Raw genomic sequence first — 26,299 nt, forward strand, 5'->3', positions numbered from 1 at the left:
CCCCGAGCCCTTTGTGGGCGCTGACCCGGGGGTCGGCTCCCCGCAGCCCCCCTGCCCCGTGTATCTGGGGATGGGACGGGGGAGCGGGACAATGGGGCGGCAGGAGGGACGCAGATGGGCCGGGATGGGGATGGGGATGCTCGGGGATGGCAGGGATCCCCGGGATGGGGATGCTCGGGGATGGCAGGGATCCCCGGGATGGGGATGGGATCGCTCAGGGATGGCAGGGATCCCCGGGATGGGGATGGGATCGCTCAGGGATGGCAGGGATCCCCGGGATGGGGATGGGATCGCTCAGGGATGGCAGGGATCCCCAGGATGGGGATGGGGATGCTCAGGGATGGCAGGGATCCCCGGGATGGGGATGAGAACGCTCAGGGATGCAGAGCACCCCGGGATGGGGATGGGGATGGGGATGGGGATGCTCAGGGGAAGGAGCAGAGCACCCCGGGATGGGGACTGGGTTTCTTGGGGATTGCAGGGAACGCCAGGATGAGGATGTTCAGGAAGGGCAGGTGAGCCCAGCCCTGTTCTTGGCCCCAAACCCCATCTGTGCCTGGCCTTTCTCTTTGTGTGCGCCCTAAAACCTGCACATGCAGAACCCCCCCAATGAAACAGACTTCCCAGCAGATCTGCTGTGGGAGTTAAAACCTTTCTCAGGCTGTTGCTGCAGCTGAGGTGGAAGTAAATTTATTACCTTTAATTTTGTCAGATTTGGGGCGGTTGTACTCACCTCCCCCATTCACTCTGGTGTGTGTGTGTGTATATATATATATATATATATGTATGTATAAATACAATTTTTTTTTCACATCTCTGTGAGAGTGTGCACATGCATTCGCTCCCGTCTGGTGGTAGCGACCAGTTCAGACCAGTTCAAGAACTGAACTTGAATCCTGCAGTGACCAGACACAGTGTGCCTTGTTTGGGCATTTGCATGCATTTTGCATATTTTTTCCCTGCAATGCATAATTTTGCCTGTAACTTAAGATTGTCCTTGTTCCCTGGGAGTAACTTGCCTTGTGAAAGGTCACTCCTCTGGCGAGCTGGAGCTGCAGAGTGGCACAGATGATAACTGGGTGCTTGGGAAGAGGCAGAGCAGGGAGTGTTTCCCGTTTTTTGGCCCTGGACTGTGCTGAGGAAATCCGGTCGCAGTTGCAGCCCTGTCGTGACCTGTGTGGCTTTGGCCAGCTTGCTCAATCTGGGTTTCAACACCCGTCTGTGAGCCAGGGCAGCCCCTGTGGCACTGCTGCCCAGGGCTGCGTGTCCTGGAGCCCCTGCGGGAGCTGCAGCCTCAGGACAGGGGCACGGCAGGGGCCCGGCACTATTCCCAAATGTCAAGGGGCTCCTTGGGGATGTGCTGGTTGATAAGGGAGGTGGTGGAGGGAGCCATGCTGGTGTGGAATAGAAATGCTGGAGGAGCACAGGTTGCCCAGCTGCAATTCGGGGTGTTTTGTGGTTTTTCTGCACCTCAGTCGTGTCCCTGAGCAGGGTGCTGGGTGTGAGTTGATGGGTGTCGTGCTTGTGACAGGGAGGCACAGGCATTGCTGCTCTCCTGTCTCACTCGAGGTGCCCCTGCAGGAGCACTGGTCCCACAGGACTCGCTGGGCACCGTGACAGGGGTTGGGTGGCACTGGGGCACCTGGAGCTGCTTTGGGCTCTGACAGGGTCATGGCTGAACACACTGGGAATTGACCAGTGGATGGTTTCCCCAAGAATAAGTAGAAATGGAAACTTTCTAGTGGACAGCCAGGGTGGAGAGACGCCTGGTGAAACGTGGTGTATCCAGCATTTGTTCAGCTGGGAGAGGCTGTGATTGATGCTGATGGCATCCACAAACCCCCATCTGCACAGCCCCGTGCCATCTCCGCTGTGCACTGGGGTGTCGCACACAGAGCAGGACAGCCTGTGCCATCTCCCTGCCCTGCTGCTGCTGCCTTTCTGTGTGCACAGCAAGTGCAGCCTGCTGGGTCCTCGTGACCTGCAGCATCCAAGGCTCCTCGTTGTGCTGGGCTGGGTGACAAACGCATCCCCTATTCCCGGGTGTCCCCGCGGCAGCAGGAGGAGGGAGCAGCTCCGGCACCGCTGGTGATGCGGCGCAGGGGATGCAGCTGAGGGAGGCTGCAGGTGCCCTGTCAGCGTGAGGCAGCTCCCTTGCAGTGGGAGACGGGGCTGGGAGGAAGCTGGAATCAGAAACCCAATCCCTGTAATTGCCATTTGCTTTCTGGAGAGGGGGCAAAGCCCTCCCTGCATGGAGCACTTGCTCTCCTTGGAGCGTCCGCGTCTGGCAATTTGTCTGTCGAAACAGATGTGGGCAGCGACAAACATCTATTTCTATAACTAGAAACAAATTTGGTAATTGCCTCTTTCAACAGGACTTGCTCAAGCAGGAAATGAAATTCCTAAATGGCAGTTAGCAAAAGTATTTATAGCTAAGTTCATAAATGAGATGTGCTTTCCTTTGTCATGAGTTTCTGCTGGGTGGAAGGAAAAAAAAACCCTCTACAGTAGCAAGCCACATATTGATCAGGAGTGTTTCCAGGGTATACAAAAATACTTATTTATTAATGTGTTTATTTTTACTGGCTGTTAGAAATACCCCTGACAAACAAAACCTGTTTGGTCTTTCAGGGTCGGCTGGTGGGGTTTGATCTGGATATTGTGTGCTGTGTTTTTTCACTCAATATCTGGTAGGGTTTTTTTTCTGGTTCAGGCTATTTATGACTGCAGATGGTAAAATCTTGTTCTTGTATCCCTCTCTCTTGGTGCTCTTATTCAAAGGGTGGGTGATGTTCTGCCCTCCCCTCTGCCCAAACATCATCCAGGCCTGATGCTATTGTGCTTCCTCCTGGGAAGCAGGAGGTGTTTTGGATCTGCTCAGCTTGGTGGGGGCCATGAGCCCTGCTCAACATTTTCTAGTGAGCAAGCAAATTTACCTGTCTTTTAAGTGCAAAATCAAAATGACTTTATTCTTTTAATCCAGTTCAGCTGTTCTCACCCTTGGGAGTAACTTCAAAAGCCGTGTACTCCTTCCAGTCATCTCGGTAGGCTGGGATCAGCCTCACTGTGTGTGAAATACCTCATCTAAAAATCCTGGAAAAGGGGGAGGGTGAGAGGAGTAGGCACTGAAAAGAGAGAAGAGGTTGGCATATGCAAGATTTCAGAGAGCTGGTGTGTCCCAAAGAACCTTGTTAGTTCTCACTGCTCTGAGGGAGCTGTTTCATGTCTCCAGGAGTTTCTCTAAACAAGTGTCCAGCTGACAGGTCTCTGCTCAGAGCCCAAAGCGTCCTGGCTGACAGAACTGCTGACCCCAGCTCTCACATTTGCCATTTCCCTGTAAAAGCTGAGTTCTGCCATGCCGATCCTGCCTCTGTGGCCCTTAGATGTGTGTCCCAGTCCCTGCAGCTGCCACCAAGCTGGGTGATCTTGGCAAGGTCACCTTCTGAAAACAGGCCCAGTGGTGCAGCCAGGACAGTTGCTGTGGTTTTTTAAGCACTAAAAAATGTTCTGAAGCCCAAGCAGTCTGATATTTCTGTGACTATTAAGCATGAAATAAGGCTGTTTCCTTTAAAACAAACAAGAATGGGGGTGGGGGGATGAGGCCATCATTTGCCAGTGACTCAGAGGATGTGATGCTTGATTACCTGGGTGACATCTGACAAAAAGAACTATATTGAACACAGTTATGGCCCAAAGCTTGGCACTATGAACAGGAATTCTTGAAGCTCTATCCCCTCTTCTCCAGCAATGTTTTTATTTCAACTGGCTCCTTTTCCGAGTCTCACTTGCTCCCTGCCCTCCTGCCCCATCTCAGCCTGTCCTCACTGGTCTGCACGGTGTCATTTCTGCTCACTGCATCAGAATTGACTGTGCTGAATCCAGAAATGAAGTTTAGCTGTTAACTGTACTGATGGTGCGTGAAGCAGGCCCAAAATGATCCTTCCCAGCTGTCCTGCCTGTTGTAACAGGCCTGATCCTGGTTCCTTTGGTGTTGCTGCAGCTTCAAGGTGCTGCCAGTCAGTGCCAGCAGCAGCACTATCAATATTGAGATCATATTCTGTGTCTTCCCCTGCTCTCTTGTAAACAAACACAGTTGTTGACAATCTGATGGGCCCTTCTATCTGGTTTTATGGGGGTATTAGAAGACAAATGCAGCAGATGCTAATACAAAAATAGTGCAGTAATGACTTTGCCTGCTCTGATTGTTTCTGAGATGACCTAGCAGATGAGCAAGGGTGAGTAATCTGCCATCTGAAGTTCTTTGTTCTTTCATCTCTTCTCTGCTGTCCACAGCCTCTGAAAGGGAGAAGAACACTCTTTAGCGAGAGTATGTGTGTGTGTAAGAATGTGTAAGAGTGTGTGTGAGAGTTTGTAAGAGAGACTGTGTAAGAAAGTGAGTGTGTTAAGAATGTAACTGTGTGTGTGTGTTAAGAGTGTGAGGTTTTTTTTAAACCTTTTTCCTTAGGAGTTATGGCTAGTGCAGCTACATTTCTTCATCTGAGCTATTAGCTCCTGAGTAATTTCACTTTTTCTTGTCACTTCTCACACAATACACAATTCCAGTACATACAGAAATTGTAATTGAAGCTCAGGGATGACTGGTTTGACCTGCAGATGTGTGTTATACCTGGCTGAAAGCACAGGTCATCTTGGCTGGGAGCTTGCCTCTAAGCTGTTCTGTCCACCTGTAAATGATAGCTGGAGTGTCTGGAATGATTGCAGCAAAATACAGGTTTTGGTTTGGGTTTTTTTTTCTCCTTTATACTTGTGGTGGTTTGGAGAGTCTTCTGCAGAGGTATTCTGTGTGGAAGGAAGAGCATTAATAAAGTTTATAGGAAGCATTTTATGAACTGAAATGTAGCTGTAAAAGGCAAGGCAATGCATTTAAAGTGTAACCCAGCCTTGCCTCCCCTACGGCTGTAAGGATGCTCCCAGCATCACCATTGACTCAAATCCCTCTCTGTCCTTGTAAATATATTAATTAATTTGAACCTGTGGGTGCCAGTATTTTGTGGGTGCCAGTATTCTGTTTATAAGGACTCGAGGAAGCTCCCAGATGCACCTTCCTGCAGCATCTCCTGTGGAGCTGTGAGCGTGCTCTGCAGCGTGGCTGGCACCTCAGTGCAGGACCCACAGATAAATCCAGAAATTTGAGACACTCCAGAGCTTCATGGTCTTGGTGACTGGGCAGCAGGGTGGGCAGTGTGACCGTGTTCACAGGGGTCCCAGGATGAGGGAAGAGACGAGGATCTGACTCCGTGTTTCAGAAGGCTGATTTATTATTTTATTATATATATTACATTAGACCTATACTAAAAGAATAGAAGAAAGGATTTCATCAGAAGGCTGGCTAAGAATAGAAAAAGAAAGAATAACTAACAAAGGCTTGTGTCTGGGACAGAGTCCGAGCCAGCTGGGCTGTGATTGGCCATTAATTAGAAACAACCACATGAGCCCAATCCCAGCTGCACCTGTTGCATTCCACAGCAGCAGATAACCATTGTTCACATTTTGTTCCTGAGGCCTCTCAGCTTCTCAGGAGGAAAAATCCTGAGGAAAGGATTTTTCATAAAAGATGTCTGTGACAGGACAGCAAGGGCATGAGCTTCTTATAAATACAGGAGAATGGAGTGCCCAGGCTTTGGAAGCACAGAGTCCCCATCACTCATTCATGCATCTCCATAACCCCCTTGTCCAAGGCCATGCGTGGTTTGAAGTGAGCATGAGGAATGGGCCGTGACAAGTGCTCTCCTTGGTCAGGAATAGCCCAATTTGGGGTGCTGAGGGTCTGGGGGAAATGCTGAGTTGCAGAAGGGTTGCGCGCACGGTGCCCGGCTCCCGGAGCTGCCGCGTCTAGACAGAAAACACGGAAAAGCAGGTTGTGTCACTTCAATGTGATGTCTGAACCTGTTAGTTTGAAACGTATTCTGGAATAAAAATTATGCAAAATTAAATTAGTGTGACCTTGCTTTGCATTTGGAGGCGGAATATGCCCATCTTGTAAAGCCTAGTGCATTTATAACACTTCCCTTGGGGAAAATTACAGAGAGAAATGGAATGAGGTCTCTTCTAATTGAAAAGTGACAATGATTAGGAAGCCAAATACAAAATGTGTTGAGTATTTTTTTTCTTGTTTTGTTGTGTGTGTGTTTTTAAGAATACCAGTAGAATTATAAATTATGTGCTTTGCAGTTTGGCTTGTTTTTCATTCCCCAAAGGCTTTTTATTAGCATAGCAGCTGAATTGCACTTGTATAATAGCATATTAACTCAAACTTTGGGTTTTTAATGATCTTTCTTCATTAGTTTGACTGAGCTGCTTGGATAAAAATTTTACTGAGCATATCCAGCTTTCCAGTGTGTTGGGTTTGTTTTCCCTTCTGCAGAAAAGAAGCCCATGAAGACAAGTTAAAACAGAGGGAGAGCTGGCAGAAACTTTGGTGCCTCGAGTGGATATGAGTCTCTTGAAACATGTAAAGCACAAATTGAGGGTGTGTGTGGGGTTTTTTTTTTTGGTTTGGTTTGACTTTTATTTTATTTTTTCCAAAGGCTAGATTGGGCAACCTGAGTGTTCTTGGGATTAAAGCAGGATGAGTTTGCTCCTGGGCATGGTAAGGCTGGGCTGCTCCTTAGAGCCTGGGCTTGGGGTAGGGTTGGGGCAGGAGGAGCATCCCTGCTGGAAAGCAGCATCCCCTTTGTTCTGGTAATCATCCTGTGCCTTCCTGTGGCACCTCTCCCTGTGATCCCCAATTGCAGCAGTCCCAGGGCACTGAGGATGGATGAGACACTGGTGTGTTGTCCCAGATGCTGATGGAATTCCCACTCTTTCTTCTTCTTCAGTCTCTGCTGGTTCTATGTCTGTGTGTGCAGGAAGCCTGGTTTAGGTCATTTGTAAGTGACACATCTTGTGTGTTCCTTCCTGGGAAGGAATTTCCTGGGCCAAAACTTCACCTGTGTCACTGAAGCATCAGGACCAATTTAGCAAGGTTTGGTTCATTTAAGGCATCTCTTGTCCTAGGAAAGGAACTTTCCTTTATTACTACTTTGGCCTTGTTTTTCTTTAGAAATATAACCCCTTTTAACAGAAAAGGAAGTTTTCCATCACCAGCTTCATTTATACTTTTTCTTGTGTTTTCTTGCCATGGCCGAAGCACATGCTGCATTTTGAGGCTGAAGTGACTCATCTTCTTAAAAACATTTGGGTTTTTTTTTTCTTAGTTTTTTTCCTTTCCATAATGATTTGTGCAAGAGATGGGCTCTGCAGGCTGGGTGGCTGCTCTGCTGCCCATGGGGAGGGCAGGCACAGGGGCTCTGGGATCTGGTTCTTCATGGGGGAGCACCCAGGGGAGCTGTGGGGTGCCCTGTGCCTGGCTGGGGTGCTGGGGGGATGCTCTCAGTGCTCAGTTACACCCAGGACACGTCTTTGGGATGTGTAGGGACACCCCTGCACAGTGGGGGTGGCATGGGAAGAGTCATTGTGCCTTTTTTCAATGGTTTTGCAGTGTCCCCTTTCCTAGCCCTTTAGGTTTTGGTGCTTTGTGCCTGTGGTCAGTCTGGGTTCTGCTCAGGAGCAATGAGCTCCTGTTCCAGCCAGTTCCTCCAGCACAGGGCACCAGGGGAAGCTTTTGGGCCCCACAGATGAGCTGTGCTGCTTTGGGGCTGGATCAAATTTATGGGATTTGGTTTTCTTCCATGCTGTTCCTCTCACAGTGGCACTGGGTGACTTGTTGGGGTTGCTGTGAAAGACCCAGAGCTTACCTTTTATTCTAGCTAAAAAGCATTTTTAAGGCAAAACTCCTGTACAATGTTTGGCTTTTAATCCATCTCTTCCCACCCTGTGTGCAACCTTCCAGAGGAGAGGCAGCTGTGTTTTAGGGGTGCTGGAAGGATCTGGGCTCAAAGTCCCTCATCCATCCAGCTCCAAGTTGCCAGATAAGGCTCCTGCTTTCAAGGCATAATTCTGCTTTCTGCAGGCAGTGGGCAGAGCTGGTGGAGCATTTTGGGCAGTGGCAGAAATAGCTGCTGTTTAGCAGAAAGAGCTCCAAGGTAACTGGCAGCGCTCACCACCTGGACTGTTTTCTTGACATTTATTTGCTTTTACTGGCGCTCAAATGCCACCTGTCAGGAGAAAACTTTCCATTAAAAAAAAACCCCAACGAAAAAACCTAATAAATTTGCCTGACTCAGCAGAAGCCACCCCAGCTGGTATGAGTGAGTGGTGCCCTTTGAGGTCTGATGGGCCTTGCTGTGTGTCTGCAGATATATATGTGTGTGTCAGTATAGATTAAATATAGATGGCAGCATCCATGATAGCTTAGAGCACGGCTTTCCCAAACTGGATTTTATAGCTGTCACTGCTGAGAAGCAAACAAGCTGTAAATCCTCAGAATGATTGAATTTTGCTGTCTGGGCCCTCCTTTGTGCTGGGCACTGGAGTTGCTGCTGCCCAGTCCTGGGCACTGCTGGCGTGAAGGGGAATGGGGGGAGTGACTGAGCACTTTGGGAATGGCATGTACTCCCTGGGCACCAAATTCATGGAAATAATGACCCAGCACAATGTTTGCCTCCAGCACTCAATTTTCCTAAGCCTCAGAGAAGTGCGAGGAATTATTTCCTTAGGAAATTTCAGGAGCGACTTCTCTCTGCCTCCTGCCAAGTGTCTGCAGAGTTAACCAGATAGTCTGTTGTTTGCTTGTTCGTGTTTGTTTGGAGGGGTTTTGGCAGTTTTCCTTTCTGCCAGTTCAAGCCACTCAAGCTGCCACCGTCAGCTGGCCGAGCCCTGAGCCGGGGCTGTCTGGAGCTGTGGGATGTGGCCCCTGGCAGAGCATGGCACCCATCTGGCGTCTCACCCAAAGGCAGAAGCTCTGCCCCCCTGCTTCCTGTGGTGGGTGGGCAGCCTTGGGAACGGGGGCTGCCACTGCCTGCTGTGCTGTGCTGTCCCTTGGGCCGCCACTGTCTGACCCCTGGGACAGAGGGGATGTGTGATGTGCAGGGATGGGCCAAGGAGGGCTCAGTCTGGTTCTCCCCGGAGGAAGGAGTAGTGGTGATGGGAAGAGAGCTGCAGAAATTTAGCTTGCTTTTAGCTGAACTGTTTCATTAGGATGAATTTTGTTGGTTCATGGCTCTGCAGCCCCACGAGAGGCACTTGAGGCACTGAGATGCTCCTGGTTTTGTGACACCCAGGAGGTCTTTGGGAAGTCCAATCTGTGCTGTAGCCAGGAAATGCTCTGCAGCGTAGTTTGCAAAGATCCCTTCTGGAGACTCTTCTGTGACACTGAAAAAGGGAATGGATGAGGTTTTTGTGGGCTCAGGGCACACAGAGCCCACGTGTGAGAGCTGTGGCAGGAAGGGTGCAGCGCTGTCAGTGTTGTCTCAGCCACTTCACTTGTTCTTGTGCTCAGTTACCTGCTGCTGTTCCTGATGGCTCAAAATCTGTCTGTTTCTCTTGCAGCGGAGCTGGAGTTTGTACAGATAATCATAATCGTGGTGGTGATGATGGTGATGGTGGTGGTGATCACGTGTCTGCTGAACCACTACAAACTCTCTGCGCGCTCCTTCATCAGCCGGCACAGCCAGGGCAGGCGGCGGGACGAGAACCTCTCCTCAGTAAGTCACACCCTGCTCTTCCAGCCACACGTGCCAGGTCGTGTTTGGCTTTGGCATCATTTGTCTCTGTTATTGGGGGTGGGGGGTATTTTAGGGGTGCCTCTGGCTCTTCAGGGTGCTGTGTGTATGGACAGCCATAGCCTCTGCCTTTGCCCTGAGCTTTGCAATTTGGATTTTACATTAGTGAAGTGACTGCACGAGGCATGTCCTGAAACCACCACCCTCAGCTGCTTGGGGTTCATATGCCTTGGTTTAGCAGTCCCAAACTATCCAGTCCTTTGGCTCCAGTTAATCTCAGGCATCTGTATAAAAACTTCCTGCCTGTCCTGCAGAGAGCAGGAAATCCTGAGTAACTTGCCCCAGTTTTCACCAGTGCTGCTGCCATTACTGCGGTGGAAGGGGCAGAAATCACTTGTCAGCCAGACAAGCAGAGATCTCGCCAAGGGGATGTGTGAGAGGCTCTCTTAACCCAGGCTCCCAGCTTCATAAAAGCCTGAGGAGAAATGTGTGAATTGTACCTCTGACAGGGATTTGAGGGGAAGCCTCACCAGCCTCAAGGCAGATGTTGGTTCATGCAGTTTCCTCAAATGTAGTGGCTCAGAGAGACTTAGAAGGATGTATAGAGAAAAGATATCACATTTTCTTGGAGGTTGAGCATGTACTGTTCACTGGCTTTGTCTTCAGTGCAGGGATGTCTTGTACAGATATTCTCTTTTTTAGCATTCACCCTGAAGGATGTCAGAGCCCTTTAAACAGGGCTCCCTCAAGGTCACTGCTGCATGCCCCCTCCTCTGCAGGCTGCCAGGGCAGGCTGGACACCCTGCTAGTGTTGTGTGCTGCTCTGTGTGGGGCTGTGCTCCCCTGAATCAAATCCATACTTGCTGCAGGAAAAAGATCAAATACAGAGATTGCTCGGGGTTTTTTTCTTCTATTTTTCCATTTTCTTTCCTCTAATTTTTTGGGTTTTTTTTTTTTTGAGAGGGATATCTAAGATCTTGCATTAAGCCAGCCTTCAGTGCAGTTGCAGGCTGCCTAGGGCTGTCCCTCGTAGCTGCTGTTTTTGTCACACCCCACACACAGCAGACAGAGGTCCCTTCTTGGTCCCTTCTTGGCTGCTTTTTGAGGGGGATGCCCCGTGGGAAGGAGAGCTGTGCCCTGCCCAATTAACCCCCCCTAGTTCTGTGGGCTGTGATCCCAGCTCGGGTCTGTCCCTGCTGCAGTGGGATGGGAGTGCTGGGAATGCCTGATCCCACGGGATGCCTGATCCCACGTTAAACCAGCTGGTGTGAGGGTGGAGATGGCTCAGGCACCTCCCTGCTTTGGGGCTCAGAGCCCAGCTCCCCACACATATCCCAGCTCCACCCGGAAATCTGACGTTCCTCTTACGGTCCCGTGCACCCACTTCCAGCAGCAGCAGGGTGTGGGCATCCGAGCACATGAGTTATTAAAAATTGCAGAAACATTGTTTTCCCATTTTCAGATTCTTTCACTGTATTATCATGTCCAGAATGTTTTACCTGCACAATGCCAAATGTGTCATTTTGCATTTTCAAAGTTCAGCTCATGCCCTCTTTATTTTAATACAGTAACTTCTGTGTTCTTAAGTGGCCTGCTTTTTATTTTCTTCAAAAAGAGTTCAGAAGGCTAACATAGAAAGAAAAGAGAAAATCACATGGAGATTGACCAAAAATTTCAGATTAAATGAAAAATTGACTCCTTAAAAAACAATTCCTTTTTCCCCTTTATTGTTTTTTTCTATTTTAAATTTTACCAAGCCAAAATTTCCAGCCATTTTTTTGGCTCAGCTCTGTTACTTATTCAGCCTTCAGACACATCAGTGATTAAATGGCTTTTCAGCAGTGTTTGACCTCTGTGGCTCTGCTTGACCCCAGTGAGCATGTGGAATCTTCCAAACCTTTTTTGGAGCTAAGGAGAGAAATAAGAATATATAATTTTGGGGGATTTTTAAATTTTTCCCCATCTTTATGGTTGTTCCCCATCTCTTGCCCTGTCCATGCTGTGTGTGCAGCACTGGTGGAGTGGGAGCAGAGATTCCCTGTGGTCCCAGCACCCTCCTGATGGGACAGAGATGCCCCTCGTGTGCTAACGAGCGGGAAGCTCGTTACAGGGGGACCCAGCATAATAAACACCTAAAAGGCAGCACCTTTTGTGTCTGTCAGTGGAAAACAGTCTGAAGGAGGGCTGGAGCCTGGCAGGCAGAGGCCACGCTGGGCTGGATGCTGGTTGATGCAATCCATTAAACTTGCACTGAACTTTTTAAATCCCAAACTTCATTTTGGTGTCGTGACCGCAGACGGGCACTGGAGCTGCATTCGCGCTTTTCATCTGCTGAAATATTAAAGCAGTTCATCCCATGGTCAGGGTGCTGCTGGGTCTGCTGGAGTTGTCCTTTTTTGTTGCTGCAGCTCAAAAATTACAGCTGAAGGAGAAATTAATTTCCCTAAAGGGTTTTTTAATGCGGCTCTCGCTGGCAAGCAGTTTTTGTATTGCTTCATGCGTTTCTCCATCACCGTTCTTGCTGTACTTAAACTCTTGTCTCCTCATGACAAGTACCTTTTATTTCCCCGAACTAAGAATATTTAAGAAATGCTACTGATAACTTTTTTCCTTGTAGAATGGCACTTTCTCTGCACCTTTGTAACAGTGGTATCCCACTCCCCCAAGAAACAGTACTTTGTGTCCCCCAAAATAGAAAATGAGTCTTCCTGAAGGCTCAGAGACTTAATCTGCACCATGCAGCTTTACAGAGAAAATTCTCTGACATCACTAAAACAAGTAGTTCTAAAAAAAGTTGAAGATTGATGTCTAAAAAGACATTTAAAAGTAATTTTAGGTTCTGCAGCAAGTCCTGCAATTCTTGTGGAGGCTTTTACAGCTGTGTTGCTCCCAAGACAGCAGAATCTCACCTTTCATTTCAGAAACCTGTGGCTTTTTAGGCTGTTCATTGTTGAGATGGATTCAAGTCCTAAATATTCTGAAAATCAGAGGTGGGTGAAGAGGGGCTGAGGATCTGCAGTGATGCTGCTCCTGCAGTTTTGCTTTGCTCAGTGGGGCTGTGGAGCCATCCCAGGGCCAAAGGCTAAAAGCAGGGATGTATCCTGTCCCTGAGGCTTTGCCCTCCTCTGACTACTGATTTCCAGCACTTTTAATCTTGCCATGGAGTTTTTAGGGGAGCTGAGCTGCTCCCCAGATGATGGGTTCATGGTAGTGTGTGAGGCAGGGGTTGGTTTTGGGGAGCACTGGGTGCCTGTGGTCATCAGCCATGGGCACAGGAGTCCTGGCAGAGGTGGTTAATAATGGCTGCAGAGATCCAGCTCCTACAGAAAATGGGTCTCCTGCCTGCTCCTCCTCTCTCTGCACATCCCATTTTAATGCTGTTTCTGCTACTCTTGCATCCACGTGTTGCCCAGGGCATCATTCCTGGACCTCATCTGTACAAACAGATGAATGGTGTGTGAGCCAGAGCTTTGATTCCAAACACATGGGCAGGGTCTTGGTGAGGCTCTGGGTGCCTGGGCACTTGGGGTAGGGCATGCTTGGGGTGGAGCAGCCCTGCCCATCACCTGCCACAGCGGGATGTCCCAGCTGAGCCTGGCAGGGCTGGGAAGCACCAGGAATCTCAGCAGCCACCCTCGTGGGAGCTGGCTGACATCACTCCCGGGAAAGGGGGGAGCAGATGGGACATTGCCATGGCACTGCCCACTGCCAAGTTAAATATAAAACATCTAGCAGAAGGCAGCGGGGTACTCGCTGCTCAGGAAGTCTGCCACGGGGGCACGGCAAAGTAAACACAACTTTGGGAGTGCTTCCCGCTCCTGCCCACTGCTTTGGTGTCCTTTGGGATGGGGTGACAGGCTGGCAGCGCCTGTGGTGGCACTGGAAATCCTCCCTGGGCCCTTTGGTGTCACAGCCCAGAGTTGGAGGTGAGATTTGTCCTGTGGCACACGCAGTTCCTCTTGGATCTTTTGGCTGCTGGGGGAGTTTGACTGCAGACTCTCCCTGCAGGCAAGAAATCCGTGTAAAATGGACCAGACTAAACAGTCCTTGCCTGTGTAAACAATTGCATGGTGGAGTCCCGAGGTCTGGAATGAAACAGGGTTGTCTTGCTCGGGAAGGGCCATGGGGCTGCAGCTCAGCCAGCACATTGCTCAGCTGTGGCCAGGGAGCCGCTGGCATTGTGGCACTTCACCTCTGCTCCAAGGAGGTGCTCCTGAAACCCCCTTGGAGAATGGGGAAGGCTCTGGGCAGTCTCATTTCCATTTAATCACTGTTTTCCTTGCACTGGCACCAGCCCTGCCTTGAGGTTTGTGTGAAGAGCTCAGCTTCAAAACCCAGAACCTGATGGATTCTCTCTGTACCTGATACCACGTCCTATGCCAAAGGAGAAAGTACATTCCAGCATTGGGGAAAAATGAGAAAACAGGAGGGTGGGAGATATAAAGTGTGATTTCTCTGGAGATTTTAATGTGGTGCTGGTGCTGTGTTTGGGGCAGGTAGAGAAATAGGAGCTCTCATAGGAGGAAGGTGTGTGGTTTCCTCAGACCAGCCTCTCACTGCAACACTTAAAGGAAAAAAAAGGGGTTTCTTCTTCCCTTGGCATTTTTTTTTCCACTGGTGCTAAATACTTCTGCCTGTGCCTGGCTTACTAGTGCCAGAACTGGAGATTCACCTGCAAGGAGCTGGGAAGTTCCAAGTTATAATTACAAGCCTTCTGGCTGTTTTCCTCCAGCTCTGCCTGCCAGAGGGATGTTGCTATATGTGAATATTAGCAATATTTAAATATTGCAGTTCCTAAGGCAAAAAAGTCTGGGATGAACTGTGCGTGCTCAGAGTATCACCAGCAGATGGGAGGAACCTTTGTTTGTTTGTTTTGATCATGAATTGTAAACTAGTCTCAGAGTTTGGGGGAAATTGTGGCTTCACCCTGCCTGGGGTTGTTGGCACTGAGGTTTGGATCTCAGGATCAGGGTGATGCTTCCAGTGTAAGAAAGCCTCTATACTTTATTCTCTCAGTCTATTTAAGTCAAGGACCACTTACTCTTTGGGAAAAAATACTCTGAAACCATCCTGTGTTGCTATAGAGTTTTTTTTCTTCTTTTTTTTTTTAGCCAAATCAAAATTAGTCTTAACATTTGGTTATTCACTTATTATCTTTATTTTCCCATGATGTCTGTGGTTGTGAGCATCAGAATGTGGGTGTGAGGGGTTTTTTTTTGGTTTGGTTTTTGTTGGTTTTTTTCTTTTTTGTTTTTTTTTTTAATCTTGTCATTATTTCATGGAGCATTTTTTGATGTCTCATGAATCACCCACGGCTCATGGATCACAAATTGAAAAATACTCCTCTGGCATGTTTGAACCAAGGAAAGACCTGTGCTGGGGGTGTGGGGGTGGCAGGGGGGAAGTCTGCAAATGGGAGAGGGCTGTTTGGTAGTGCTGTTCTCATCATTCATTCTGCAAACCATCCATTAAATGGAGATGGAGGTGCAAGGGGAGGGAAGTCTTGCTCGGAAGGGGTGTTTTCAGTGGCCATGTGGTGACACTGGAGCAGGTACCCGCACGATGCCCAGCACACACGGTTGTAGTTGGAGATGCTGGTTGGAGTTGGTGCTGGAGGGCAGGAACACGCTGGTGGCAGTGTCTTCTCTAGGTGACACCTGGCACAAGCTGTTTGCAGCAGGAGCTTACACCCCGGGCATCACTCACCCACACGATGCCCAGCACACGTGATCGTAGTTGGAGATGCTGGTTGGAATTGGTGTGGGAGGGCAGGAACATGGTGGTGGCGGTGTCCTCTAGGTGACACCTGCTTGCAGCAGGAGCTTACACCCCTGGCATCACTCACCCTGGCCTCTCTTCTCCTTTCCCGTGCAGGAGGGAAGCCTGTGGCCTTCGGAAAGCACCGTGTCGGGGACCGGCATAACCGAGGTGAGAGCGCTGCTCATCCCACTGTCCCACTGTGCCCCAGCACCTCCCACCTCTCACCCCTTTCCTCTCCTCTCCCGTCCCTTCCAGCAGCAGATCTACACCCCGCGGCCCAGCGAGCGCCTGGCAGTGCCCTCCTTCCTGCAGAGGGACCGCTTCAACCGCTTCCAGCCCACGTACCCGTACCTGCAGCACGAGATCGACCTGCCGCCCACCATCTCGCTGTCGGACGGCGAGGAGCCCCCGCCCTACCAGGGACCCTGCACGCTGCAGCTGCGCGACCCCGAGCAGCAGATGGAGCTCAACAGGGAGTCCGTGCGGGCCCCCCCAAACAGAACCATCTTCGACAGTGACTTGATAGATAACTCCGTGTTCGGGGGGCCGTGCCCCCCCAGCAGTAACTCTGGCATCAGCGCCACCTGCTACGGCAGCAGCGGCAGGATGGAGGGGCCGCCGCCGACCTACAGCGAGGTGATCGGCCACTACCCCGGCTCCACCTTCTACCAGCACCAGCAGAACAACAACGGGATGCCCCCCATCTTGGAGGGCAGCAGACTCCATCCCTCACAGATCAATGGCCTTGAGAGCACAACGACGACGACGACGGCGTGGAACAAAGAGAAAGAGAAACAAAAAGGGCACCCCTTTTAAAAAAAAAAAAAAAAGGAAAAAAAGGAAAAATGAAAAAAAAACGGCAAGAAAGTAAATGAAACACTCTGCACTTCTCATTAAAAGAAAAAGGAGAGAGAGAGAGAGTTGAGGAAGATGAGCAAAGAAAAAAAAAAGAAGCCCTTCCCCATCTCTCCGTGTATAAATATTTACTTGTTATGTCTGGTCTGAATGCACAAGCCTACCAAGCTTGCAAAAACATTTCTTTATTGAGCTGTGTCTAGACGTTTAAAAAGGAAAAAAAAATACAACTGTAGTCTTTTTTTTTTGTTTGTTTCTAGTTGGGCTGTGTGTGAATGCTTTTTTTTTTTTGTTTGATTATTTCACTTATCTTTAAAAACAAAATATTTGCACAAAAACCATTTTGTTTAAAGATCTGCAATATAAATATATAAATATATATTAAAAATAAGAGAAAGTGTATGTGTAAGGAGCAGGAGTATTTTTGTATTAGAAGAGGCCTATTCAAAAAAAAAAAGTTGTTTTCTGAACTAGAAGAAAAATGGCAATTTTTTGAGTGCCAACTCAAAAAGCATGTATTACATTGTAAAAAAACAAAAAACAAAAAAAAATCAAAAGCAGGGGTTTAGAGTTATTTATATAAATGTTGAAATTTTGCACTATTTTTTAATATAAATATGTCAGTGCTTGTGTTGGTCAAAGCCTCTATCATGTCTACCATGAACCTGTTAAGGGATCTATGTGGAAGTGAAGAACAAAGTAGCTGGAAGGGGAGGAGGATCGCTGGAGTGGAGATGCCAGCCCTGGGAGGAGCGGTGAGCGAGACTGCAGCTTATGCAAATCCTTAATTTCCAGAGTCCCTGCGCGTGGCCGCCGACAGCCACGGCTTTTATACATTCCCTACAAAGCAAGAGGAGTTGGTGTGTGTCTGTCTGTCATCCGGTAGGATTATTGGAGTAACAAGGTAAAATGAAAACTCCCTGCTTCCCGCAGTCAGGAATGACTGAAGCAGGCAAAAATTACTTGATTTTTTTCTTTTTTTTTTTTTTTCCTTTTTTTTTTTTTTTTTTTTTTGACAACCTCTAACTTTTTGGAGGGGAGGGTGGTGGGGGTTGAGAATAAACTTCTGTGTCTGAAGGAACAAAAGTGTTTATTGGTTTATTTCTTTCCATGTTCAACTGAAGGGCCCTGTTGGAGCCAAAGCAGTGGTTGTGGAAGTCGATGTGAGGAACTGGTAACGCACCCACTGGCTGCCCTTCAGCTGGGTTTAAATGTCTCGTTGAAAGGACAAGGTGGAAAGTGTGGTGGTGGTGGTGGTGAACATCACTTTCATTTTGTTTCAACCTCCCTAAACCTCAATTTGGGATGAACGGGCGCAGCCGTGTCCCGCGGCGCCGCTGTCCCTGGTTGTCGCTATTTTTGACGTTTGTTATCCAGCTAAAGAGGCACCAGGTACAGTCGATGGAAATGAATCTGCTCCTGTGTTGTATTAATTAAAGGCTACAAAAATAATGCTTAAGGCTTTAGAAGCAACCCCCCCTTACCTTTCTGGGATGTCCTCCCCGCCAGGTCCCGCTGCCCTCCCGCTGCCGGGCGTTGTGCGCGGTTGATTTCTCTCGGTTTTGGAAGCGCTTTGTCTTGCTCTGCTCTTGTTTACATTTTCTGTCACCTCGGTGTCTGGTAGGGGCCTCACCCTCGTGGTGAATTCGTAGGTGACTGAGTGAGTGAGTGGGAAACCTGAGAGAGCGAGGGGGAGAAGGCAAAAGGGAAAGATCCCATTGTGGGTCCCGTGTCTCCGAGCGCGAGGAGGGGTCGGTAGGGAGCCGCAGAGAGTGAGGATTTTACAAGGGGGTGTGATTTGATTTCCTGCAGGATGCTATCTAGTAGAGTGACATAAATGAAAGATATAAAGGCAATAACTATTGTTTTTAAGCAACTTTTTTATTACTTGAAAAAGAAAAAAAAACCCATAACCACGAGAACGGTTTTGAAGTTCTGACCATTTGAACAATATTTATATATATTTTAAAGAAGATGATGAATAGCTGAACTTGAAGTTTGATCATTATTTTTTTTGCTTTTTGCTTTTTTTTTATTTCTGCCTAGAAATAGTCCTGTACCTTCTCAATACTTCAAACTGCTTTTCCACAGCTCTTGAAATCTTCATAGTTTTACAGTCACGTAACCTAAATTTTGATGACCTAAAAAAAAAAAAAGAAAAAAAAAAGAAAAAAAAGCCACAAAAAATAAAGTAATGCAAAGGAATAAATCTAGTGTGTCATGAAAGGTACAAAACTGGTGAATTTGTACGAGTTTTTAAAATGTATCTTTCCTTTATGTAACATGTCTATTTAGTGCCTTATTAAACAAACAGTAACCCTCCCTCATTAGAGAGGGGGACACAGAATCATCGTTAGCAGTACAAGTAACCAGCGTCTGGTCTCTTGCTCCTTTGGACCTTGCATTCACTTTTCCAGTCCCTTTTTCCCGGAGCAGCTCCCTGTGCCTGGCCACACCCGCTGCTCCCTTGGCCGCTGCTCTGCTCCGACTGTTCTTAGGGAACTTGAACACGTTTTATGCACATTATCCTACCCGGGGAGGTAGGAATCTGTGGTGGATATTGTAAATGAGATACCAACCAAAAGAGAAAGCGAAATATAATATCTACTGCCCTCTTGAGCCAAAATGCGTGAATAGTGTTGTTGGGGTTGGGTGTGTTTGTTTTTTTGTTTTGTTTTTTTGGGGGAGGGAGGGGGTGTTGTTCAGTGATCTGAACTAGTTTTGTTTGCTATTAAAAAAATACGGTTACCTCAGCAGATTTTGGGTGGAATATGCATCACATGTTTAAAACTGAGCAGTGAGTAAAGAGGTGGTATGGGGACCAGAGGTTGTTAAGAAATGAGATTGCCTTGTCACAGGGTGTCACCTGGCCACCAAACCCCGTGGAAAAGTCAGGGAAGTGGGCAGGGGCTGGATAGGCACAGAGGGGTAGTGGGAGAGGATCTGAAGATGCAGTGCAATTGAACCCAGCTCTCATGCTTGAAAGTCCTCAAAATTTCAACCAATTCTTTTTTCCCTCTATTTTTTCCCTCTCTCCCCAATCCTCTCCCAGTGTGAGCTTTTATTTGTCTAGCGTCACCCCAAGCCCTGTGCTTGAGTGATCAGTTTGTTGAGTTCCTGGGTCCATTTTCATTTACCTCTTTCTCTAGTTTGGGGAGCTTAATGAGTGTGAAATGGGGTGGCTCATCAACACCAAATTTCTGTTGCAAATGATGCCTTTCAGCCCATCCATGCACAAACCCCAAGCTGCCACCTTTCCCTGTCTGCTGCAGCTCCAGTGGGGAGAGCCCCAGGGCCCAGGCAGTGGGTGCAGCTCCTCAGCAGAGCTCAGCTGTTATCTTTTGTCTTTCTTCTGTCCATCCCTCTCTTTGCAGTCCTGAGAACTGTGTATTTCAAGTGCAGATACCAGATCTGGGGCCCAGATCGACTCCAAGTTCTGAATGGGTGTTTAGACATAACGGTCTGTTCTTTTTTTATTATTATTATTGTTGTTGTTATTGTTGTTATTATTATTATTAATACTATTTAATGTTACTTTTTGCCTCGGGGTCCATTTCTTCCCCATTCCCGTGTCCCGAATTGCCACCAAGGCAGGGAATTTGCTTTGCACACCCTTGCTGATGTTCCTCTGGCCTTGGTGCAGCTCAGTGGAGAGCGGTGCTAGAGTGTCCTGCAGCTGCCAGCACAGAGATTCAGGCCCCTTAAAAGTGATTTATTTTTAAAGAAATACAGAAGAATCAAAGCATTGCTAATGCTTATCAACCTCATGTCCTAGCCTGCCTTTTTGCTCGGAGTTTTAAGTCGCATTAGCTTTAAAAGGGGTTGTTGATCTTACAGAGTTTCTTAGCTTACAGTACGGCAAACCGCATCCCTAAACTGCCCCCAAACCTCACTGGCCTGGAATGGGAACGTGGCTTTGTTGATTCTGGTGGGGTGGAAGGATGGGTTTCATTTGGGGCTGACACTGGTCAAACACGTGTTCCTTGCACAACCCTTGGTTACACCGGTTTGAAGACTCAGCTTTACTAATCCAGCGTGTTGTTTCCATAAGTGTTACAAAATTCATTCTGTCTTAAGTGGGGTCTAAGGAAATTCAATTGCTTTCTGGAGAATCTCCCTTTTGTATGTGTATTGAATTATAAAATTGCACTAACTGCTATATTAAAAAAATAAAGAAATCAAAGCCCAATGTTTTTCCTAAGGATTGGGAAAAGACTGAATCAGATGTGTAGCATTAACAGTGCTAGGCCAGAACAGAATGAATTTTAATCTCTTCTGTCTCTGAACTGCTCAGAGATACTCTGTGTACAACACAAAGCTACAAATAAAAACAAAACAAAAAGAAGTTTTCCAGAAACTGCGCTTCAAATTTTTGCTGTACTATAGAAGCTCATGAAGGACAACATTAAAGTCCTAATTTGCCTGCCTTATAGACACATTTCATTGTATTAATATTTTCTTAAACTTCCAGTTGCATTGTGTTGGCTTTGGAGTTTGTTATAGGCAGTCCTGTATCCTGAGTTCTGTTCAATTTAAACTTATGTAAACTATTGACAGCACATGCAATGCAGTACTTATCTATATTTTGCTGTTTTAGTATGAATATGTACTCTGATGCCAATTTACAAAAATCTGTTGTAAACGCTTCTTGTGTACCAGTAACCAATAGTGGCAATTATATGTCATTCTAAAAGCTGCAATACTTATACAATAAATTTTACAATACTTTGGAAAATTTGCCTTCACCTTTTGCTTTGTTACCCCCCCCCAAAAAAAAAAGAAAAAAAGAAAGAAAAAATCAGGGTTTGTCAACACAATGTAATTTCAGTTTTCCTATTTTCTTCTGGAATGTTGGAAAATGAATCTCCTCAGTGTTGGGTATTTGTGTGGGTTCCCCTTGTTCTGAAGCACGGCCCCAGCTCTGCGTTGCCACCCGTGGAGCTGTAGCTGGTTCCTGGTGCATTTGCATGCTCCCTGTGTGTGTGTGCACGTACAGCTCTTTCCTCTGGAGCAGATCAGGTGCATGTAAAGCTGTTTCCTTTGGAGCAGGTCAGGTGGCACAGCTCCAAGCCCAGAAGAAGCATTCCTGCTTTGCACCACCCTGTCCAACACTCCTGGTCCTGCCTTTCAGCCGAGAACGTCACTGATGGTCAGAAGGTTTTAACTTGAATAACGTCAATCAACGAGAGCTGCACAGATTGACTCAAATCCTAAGCACAGAGAATTTGTGTGACTTTTTTTTTTTTTTTTTCCTTTCTGAAACTGTGGTCAAATTGCAGTGATCACATTAAAGCGATTGAAAACTTGACTGTTTGCAGGGGGTTTTCTTTTGTGTGTCTGAAGGATGGGTGTCCTGTAGATTCACCCAGACCTCGGGTTTCCCCCTGGGGGAATGTGGAGTCATTAATCCCTGGGGTTTGCTGCCAGCTCTGCCCAAGCCCTCCTCTCTGGCTGGTCACAAACCTCTATTTCAGGTGGCAGCACTGTTCAAAGTGTTACAAAAGTTAAAAGTGGCCCCTGGCTTTGACAAGCAGCTCCTCCAGCTGCTTTGGATGGGCAAGTGGTGGACACTTGGCTTTGCTTTGGGCACGAGGAGCTCCTGTGGGTTTCAGCAGGATGCTGGGATGCTCTGCCTGTCCAGTTATTTGCAACACAGCCCCAGGCTGATGGTCAGCTGGGAGAATATCTCTGGTAAGGAATGAAAGCAGCTTGACTGCAGCCCAGGGAGGAGAACCCCAAACCCACCCCTCTGGCTCCGATTCTGGATCCCAGCCATTCACCTCCTGGTTGAGGCTTGTTTGTGGGATTCCTGGTGTCCTCTGTGCATTGCTGCTGGAAGGACAGCCCAGGCTGATACAGGGCTGGAAAGCAGCTGGCCTTGGCTGGAACACTTTTCCCTGTGGTAGGAAGTCAGATGATTTTAAGGCTGTGCCAATGCTGTGACCCCAGCGCGGGCTTGAGCAGCTCCAAACCCTCTTTCCCATCTCATGCCCAAAGAAACACCAAAACACAAAATTTCTGAGAGCAGGCAATGCCCCTGCCCCAACCCCAGGATCACAAATATCCAGGTGGAATACATCCACCTTGCCCCAGGCATGGTGAGGCAGGGGAAGGGCAGGGCTTGGTTTGAATTGCTGTTTCAAAATTACGTTTTTAGAATCACAGCTGAAACCAACATCTTCCCACAGAAAAAGAGCTCAGCTGAAACCACATTTTCCAAAAGAGAATTTTTTTAAATGACAAAAAAATCAAGTTCAACCAGTGCAGTGCGTGGGAATGGGCAGAGGTAGCTGTTACTTAGCTACCTTTCCATGTCTGCTGAGGAGATCTGGGGACACTGCAGCACCACTGATTGGCAAAAGATTATTTTAAAATTTTTGGGTTTCGGTCGGGGTTTTGTTTTTTTTTTTTTCAGCTCAATGGAAGAAACAATTTTGTGACTTTTGGAAACCACAGGTAACAAAGCCTTTGATTTTAAACAGATTTCTGTGCTGCAAGTGGAATGGGAGTTAAGAAATCAGGTTCAGATTTTCCCTGTGCTTCCAGCACTGAAGCTCTTCTTGCAGCTCTTGTGGGCTCCATGGTGCCCTGGCTGGAAGGTGCAAATTCCAACTCCAGAGAATTTAAACCTCATAAAAGCACTTTTTTTTTTTCCCTCTCTCTCTTTTGTCTCTATATTTTCCCTGTTTGTCCTGATCCAGCTCTGCCTCTCTGCCATCCTTGGGAGTGCTGTCCATCCTGCTCCTGCTCTCCTGGCAGATGATTCATTGCTCATGCCTGTGTTTAATCTGGTTTGTGTCTTCAGGGCACGAAGCAAAACCCCTCTGGGGCTTGCCCAGCTCTAGTCCTGGTGCTCAGGGATGCTCCCACCAGTGATTCCCTCCCAGGCAGGACAGGGATGGCTTGGGGTGCTTTGGGGTGGGGAAGGGTGAAACCTGGCATCAGCCTCTTGCTTTTTAGCCTGCTCAAGCTGCATTTCCCTGGGTTGATTTATTGGAGGTTTTTTCCTTCATGCTGTGCAGGCAGAGCCCTGTCTCACCACTGAGGGAAGGGAAGCCTTGACCAGGGATAGAAATCCTGAGTAAAGTGGCTGGAAGCAGAATCTCCCTGGAGTGATGGGTTTCACTGAGATTTGTTAAGAAAGCAACGTGCTCTCACAGGGATCCTGCTGTTGACTCTCCCAAATGTAATGGGAATTTACTCCAAATGTTTGCTGCTATCCCTTAAAAATTAAAAAAAAAAAAAAAAGTGAACAAATTCCCACTGCTTTGGCATAAAACAGGGCTGTGTAACAGTATTAGCAAAAGCAAAAGAGCAGATAGGAGAGAAGAGGAAATAATTACTGCCCTACTGCCCAAGGGTCCCTTCATTTAAGGTCTGATGGGGCCAAAACTGATTCCCCCTCCCTCTTTCCCCTCTCAGGAGCCCTGCAGACAGCTCTGCCCTCTCCTTGGAACACTGTGCAGGAAGACTCAGGGGCCCTGCTCAGGGACAGGCAGGGACAGGCAGGAATGGGCAGCTGGCCCAGGTGGGGGATGTGGCCCAGATGGGCACAATTTTGCCAAGGCCCAGGAGGCAAATTTAAGCAGCCCCAGGGAAGGTGGAGGTTTGCTCTGGGGGTTTCACTGCTCTTCTGCTGAGTCAGAGCCACAGGAAGTTTTGCAGAGAATCTTTCCTGACCAGGTTTCTGAAGCTGCCTGGATGATGTGAAGAAAGGATAAACCCTCTGAAACAGCAGCCACTGTTTTTTGAGTTGAGACTGGGATTTAAGGCATTTTAAGGGTGCACAGAAATGGGTTTCAGCTTGTCCTGGAGCCACACGCTCCCAGAGCTTGCTCCTCTGCTGGAGATTATCCCCTTGTACCCAGCAGCTCAGGCTGGTGGCTGCACCACTCTGGAGCTTTCTCCCTGTCTTCAGCCCACAGAGAGCCTGTTGTCAGGTAAGGCTGAAAGGTGCATCAATGAAATTTAGAGCTTTGGCTGAGCAGACTGATGGCTCTGCACTTGGCAGGGGAGAGGTGACATGAAGCCCTCCATGCAGTGAGCTTGGAGTGGGGTTTGCAATGCAGAAATGGAGGAGAGCATCCAGTGCAGGGTTCATCAGGTGTGAGTTCCCTGTGGGTGTTCATTCCCCCCTTGCTCAGCCCTGAATCACTTCAAATGCACGTGGTTGCCTTGGGATTGATTGTTATCTGCAGCAATAAATCACAATCACAGCAGCCAGGGGTGAGTTTTGGATGCCAGTCAAAATGCAGCTCCTCAGAGTATTTATCTCTGCAAAGGCAGGGAACCTGGACACTGAACAATTAGATCAGCCTGGCTCTGTGAAGCTGCATTTGATTAAGAGAGTAACTGCAGTACAAAGTTATTGCTGGGTGTTGCTGTGCATTGCTAATAGGCAGCCTGGCTTTAGAAACAGAGAGGCTGGAGATGGGAGCATCAAACACCAGAACACCTCTGTGCGTCCCTGTCCCTCCTGCTGTGGCCCTGCTGCTGCTCAGGCACAGAAAGGACACAGGAGTGGCCTTTGCTGCACTGGGATTGTGCCACAGGTGTCCTGTCCTGCTTCCTCCCACCACAGGAGCTGCTTCAAAGGCTTTAGGATGGGTGCACCTGGCCCAGGCTCTGGCTGTGTGTCCCAGGCAGCCCCTGCAGTGCCACAGTGCAAATTCCAACTGCAGAGAATTTAAACCTCATAGAAGCACTTTTTTTTTTCCTCTTTTGTCTCTATATTTTCCCTGTTTGTCCTGATCCAGCTCTTCCCAGTTTCCACTGGAAATCCAGGAATTCCCAGTTTGCCACTCTGTGTTCCCAACAAAGGATGGGCTTGGCCACAGCTTCAGCAGCACTGAATCCACATCTCCAGGAGCAGAGCAGCCAAGCTGCCTTTCTGCACGAGGTCTTCACTGATTTCTACTATTTGGGCCCATTAAGGTGGGAATTAAGCTTCCAAAAGCATAAGCATCCACCCTCCAGCTCTGAAGGAGTCATGCAAGCACCCAGCTTGCCAGACCAGCCCCTTCTGGGTGTTTTGGGGGGGTCTCTGCAGGTCTGGGGTGACCAGCAGAGCTGGTGTGAGTGTGAGGAGGATCTGGGTTGGGTTTAACTTGGGGTCAGTGCACACCAGGGGCTTTCCCAGGGGAGATGATGGGCTTCACTCTCAGCTTTGTTCCAGACAATTTATTTATGTGCACACACTGATTTTTTTATTTTTTTTTCCCCTTGAATCTCAAGCCCAGGCTCTGCAAGGTTCAGATGAGCAGAACCAGGTTAACAAACAAATGTGGAATGACCCTGGTGGGCCCCACTGCCCATCTCACCTCTGCTTTTCTCTTGAGAGCTGCTGCTTCTCTCTGCTCTGCTGAGCAGGTCTGTTGATTTTCCTTTCTGAGGAGGAAAGCCTGAGGTTCTCCAAGAGCCTGGCCCTGGTGCTCTCCCTCCCTGCTCCCAGGGCAGCCCTTCTGTGGCCATGGAGGAGCCTGAGCTAAATATAAGCTGTGCAGGGGAAAATAAGGGGGAGTTGGAGGAGGTTGAACGAGAGGATCTGTTTATTTTCCCTCTGATCTCTGAGCCCTGTTATGTTTTATTGCCTTACAAACAGGAGGTCTGGAACGCTTCCTTCCCTCCTGTGCCAGTGCAAGGTCAGCTGGGTGCACAATTCCTGCACTTGAAGGAAAAAACACCAACTATTTACAGTAATGCTGTACGAGTGGCATGAAACTGGAACTCTATTTACTTTCTCCAGGCCAGGTTTTACTGTAAATGCCCAAATCAGCTATTTATATAAACAATTCCTGTGTCTTTGCTCAGTGCCTGGATGCACTCCCACCCTGCTGCTGAGAATTCAGATCTGATGAGTGACCTGTGGCAGAGGAGCGGCTTTGATTGCAGAAAACCCCTCTGGAAGGTGATGCAGGCAGGTGCTTTATGTGCAGTAGATCTCAGGGAAGGTGAGGCACCTCCAGCACATTTGTTCCTTCCCTCTGCAGGGGGATGTGGTGCCCACAGCCTGGCAATGCTTCAAAAGAAACCCAATTTTGGGTGGTGTTTGAGTAGCTGTG

The 26,299-nt window shown here is 48.2% G+C and overlaps 1 protein-coding gene and 1 long non-coding RNA gene across 4 annotated transcripts in view; both read left to right on the forward strand.

Annotated features, from left to right (window-relative positions):
- The window catches only part of PMEPA1 (prostate transmembrane protein, androgen induced 1), a 39,508-nt gene extending 23,172 nt beyond the window's left edge, over positions 1–16,336 (forward strand). For 2 of the 3 annotated variants that reach the window (XM_066561704.1, XM_066561707.1), the window contains 3 exons: positions 9,451–9,605; positions 15,498–15,551; positions 15,639–16,336. In XM_066561704.1, the coding sequence (XP_066417801.1) occupies positions 9,451–9,605; positions 15,498–15,551; positions 15,639–16,199 (770 nt within the window). In that variant the 3' untranslated portion in view covers positions 16,200–16,336. The remainder of the gene's footprint in view (positions 1–9,450; positions 9,606–15,497; positions 15,552–15,638) is intronic. The other variant, XM_066561706.1, reaches the window with a different exon arrangement.
- Positions 16,337–17,260: 924 nt separating this feature from the next.
- Positions 17,261–20,973, forward strand: LOC136563931 (uncharacterized). The gene is made up of 2 exons (XR_010784664.1): positions 17,261–18,885; positions 18,945–20,973. It is a non-coding gene; the product is annotated as an uncharacterized lncRNA (long non-coding RNA).
- Positions 20,974–26,299: the final 5,326 nt, after the last annotated feature.

Source organism: Molothrus aeneus, chromosome 17 (genome assembly GCF_037042795.1).
Source record: "Molothrus aeneus isolate 106 chromosome 17, BPBGC_Maene_1.0, whole genome shotgun sequence".
Lineage (NCBI taxonomy): Eukaryota > Metazoa > Chordata > Aves > Passeriformes > Icteridae > Molothrus > Molothrus aeneus.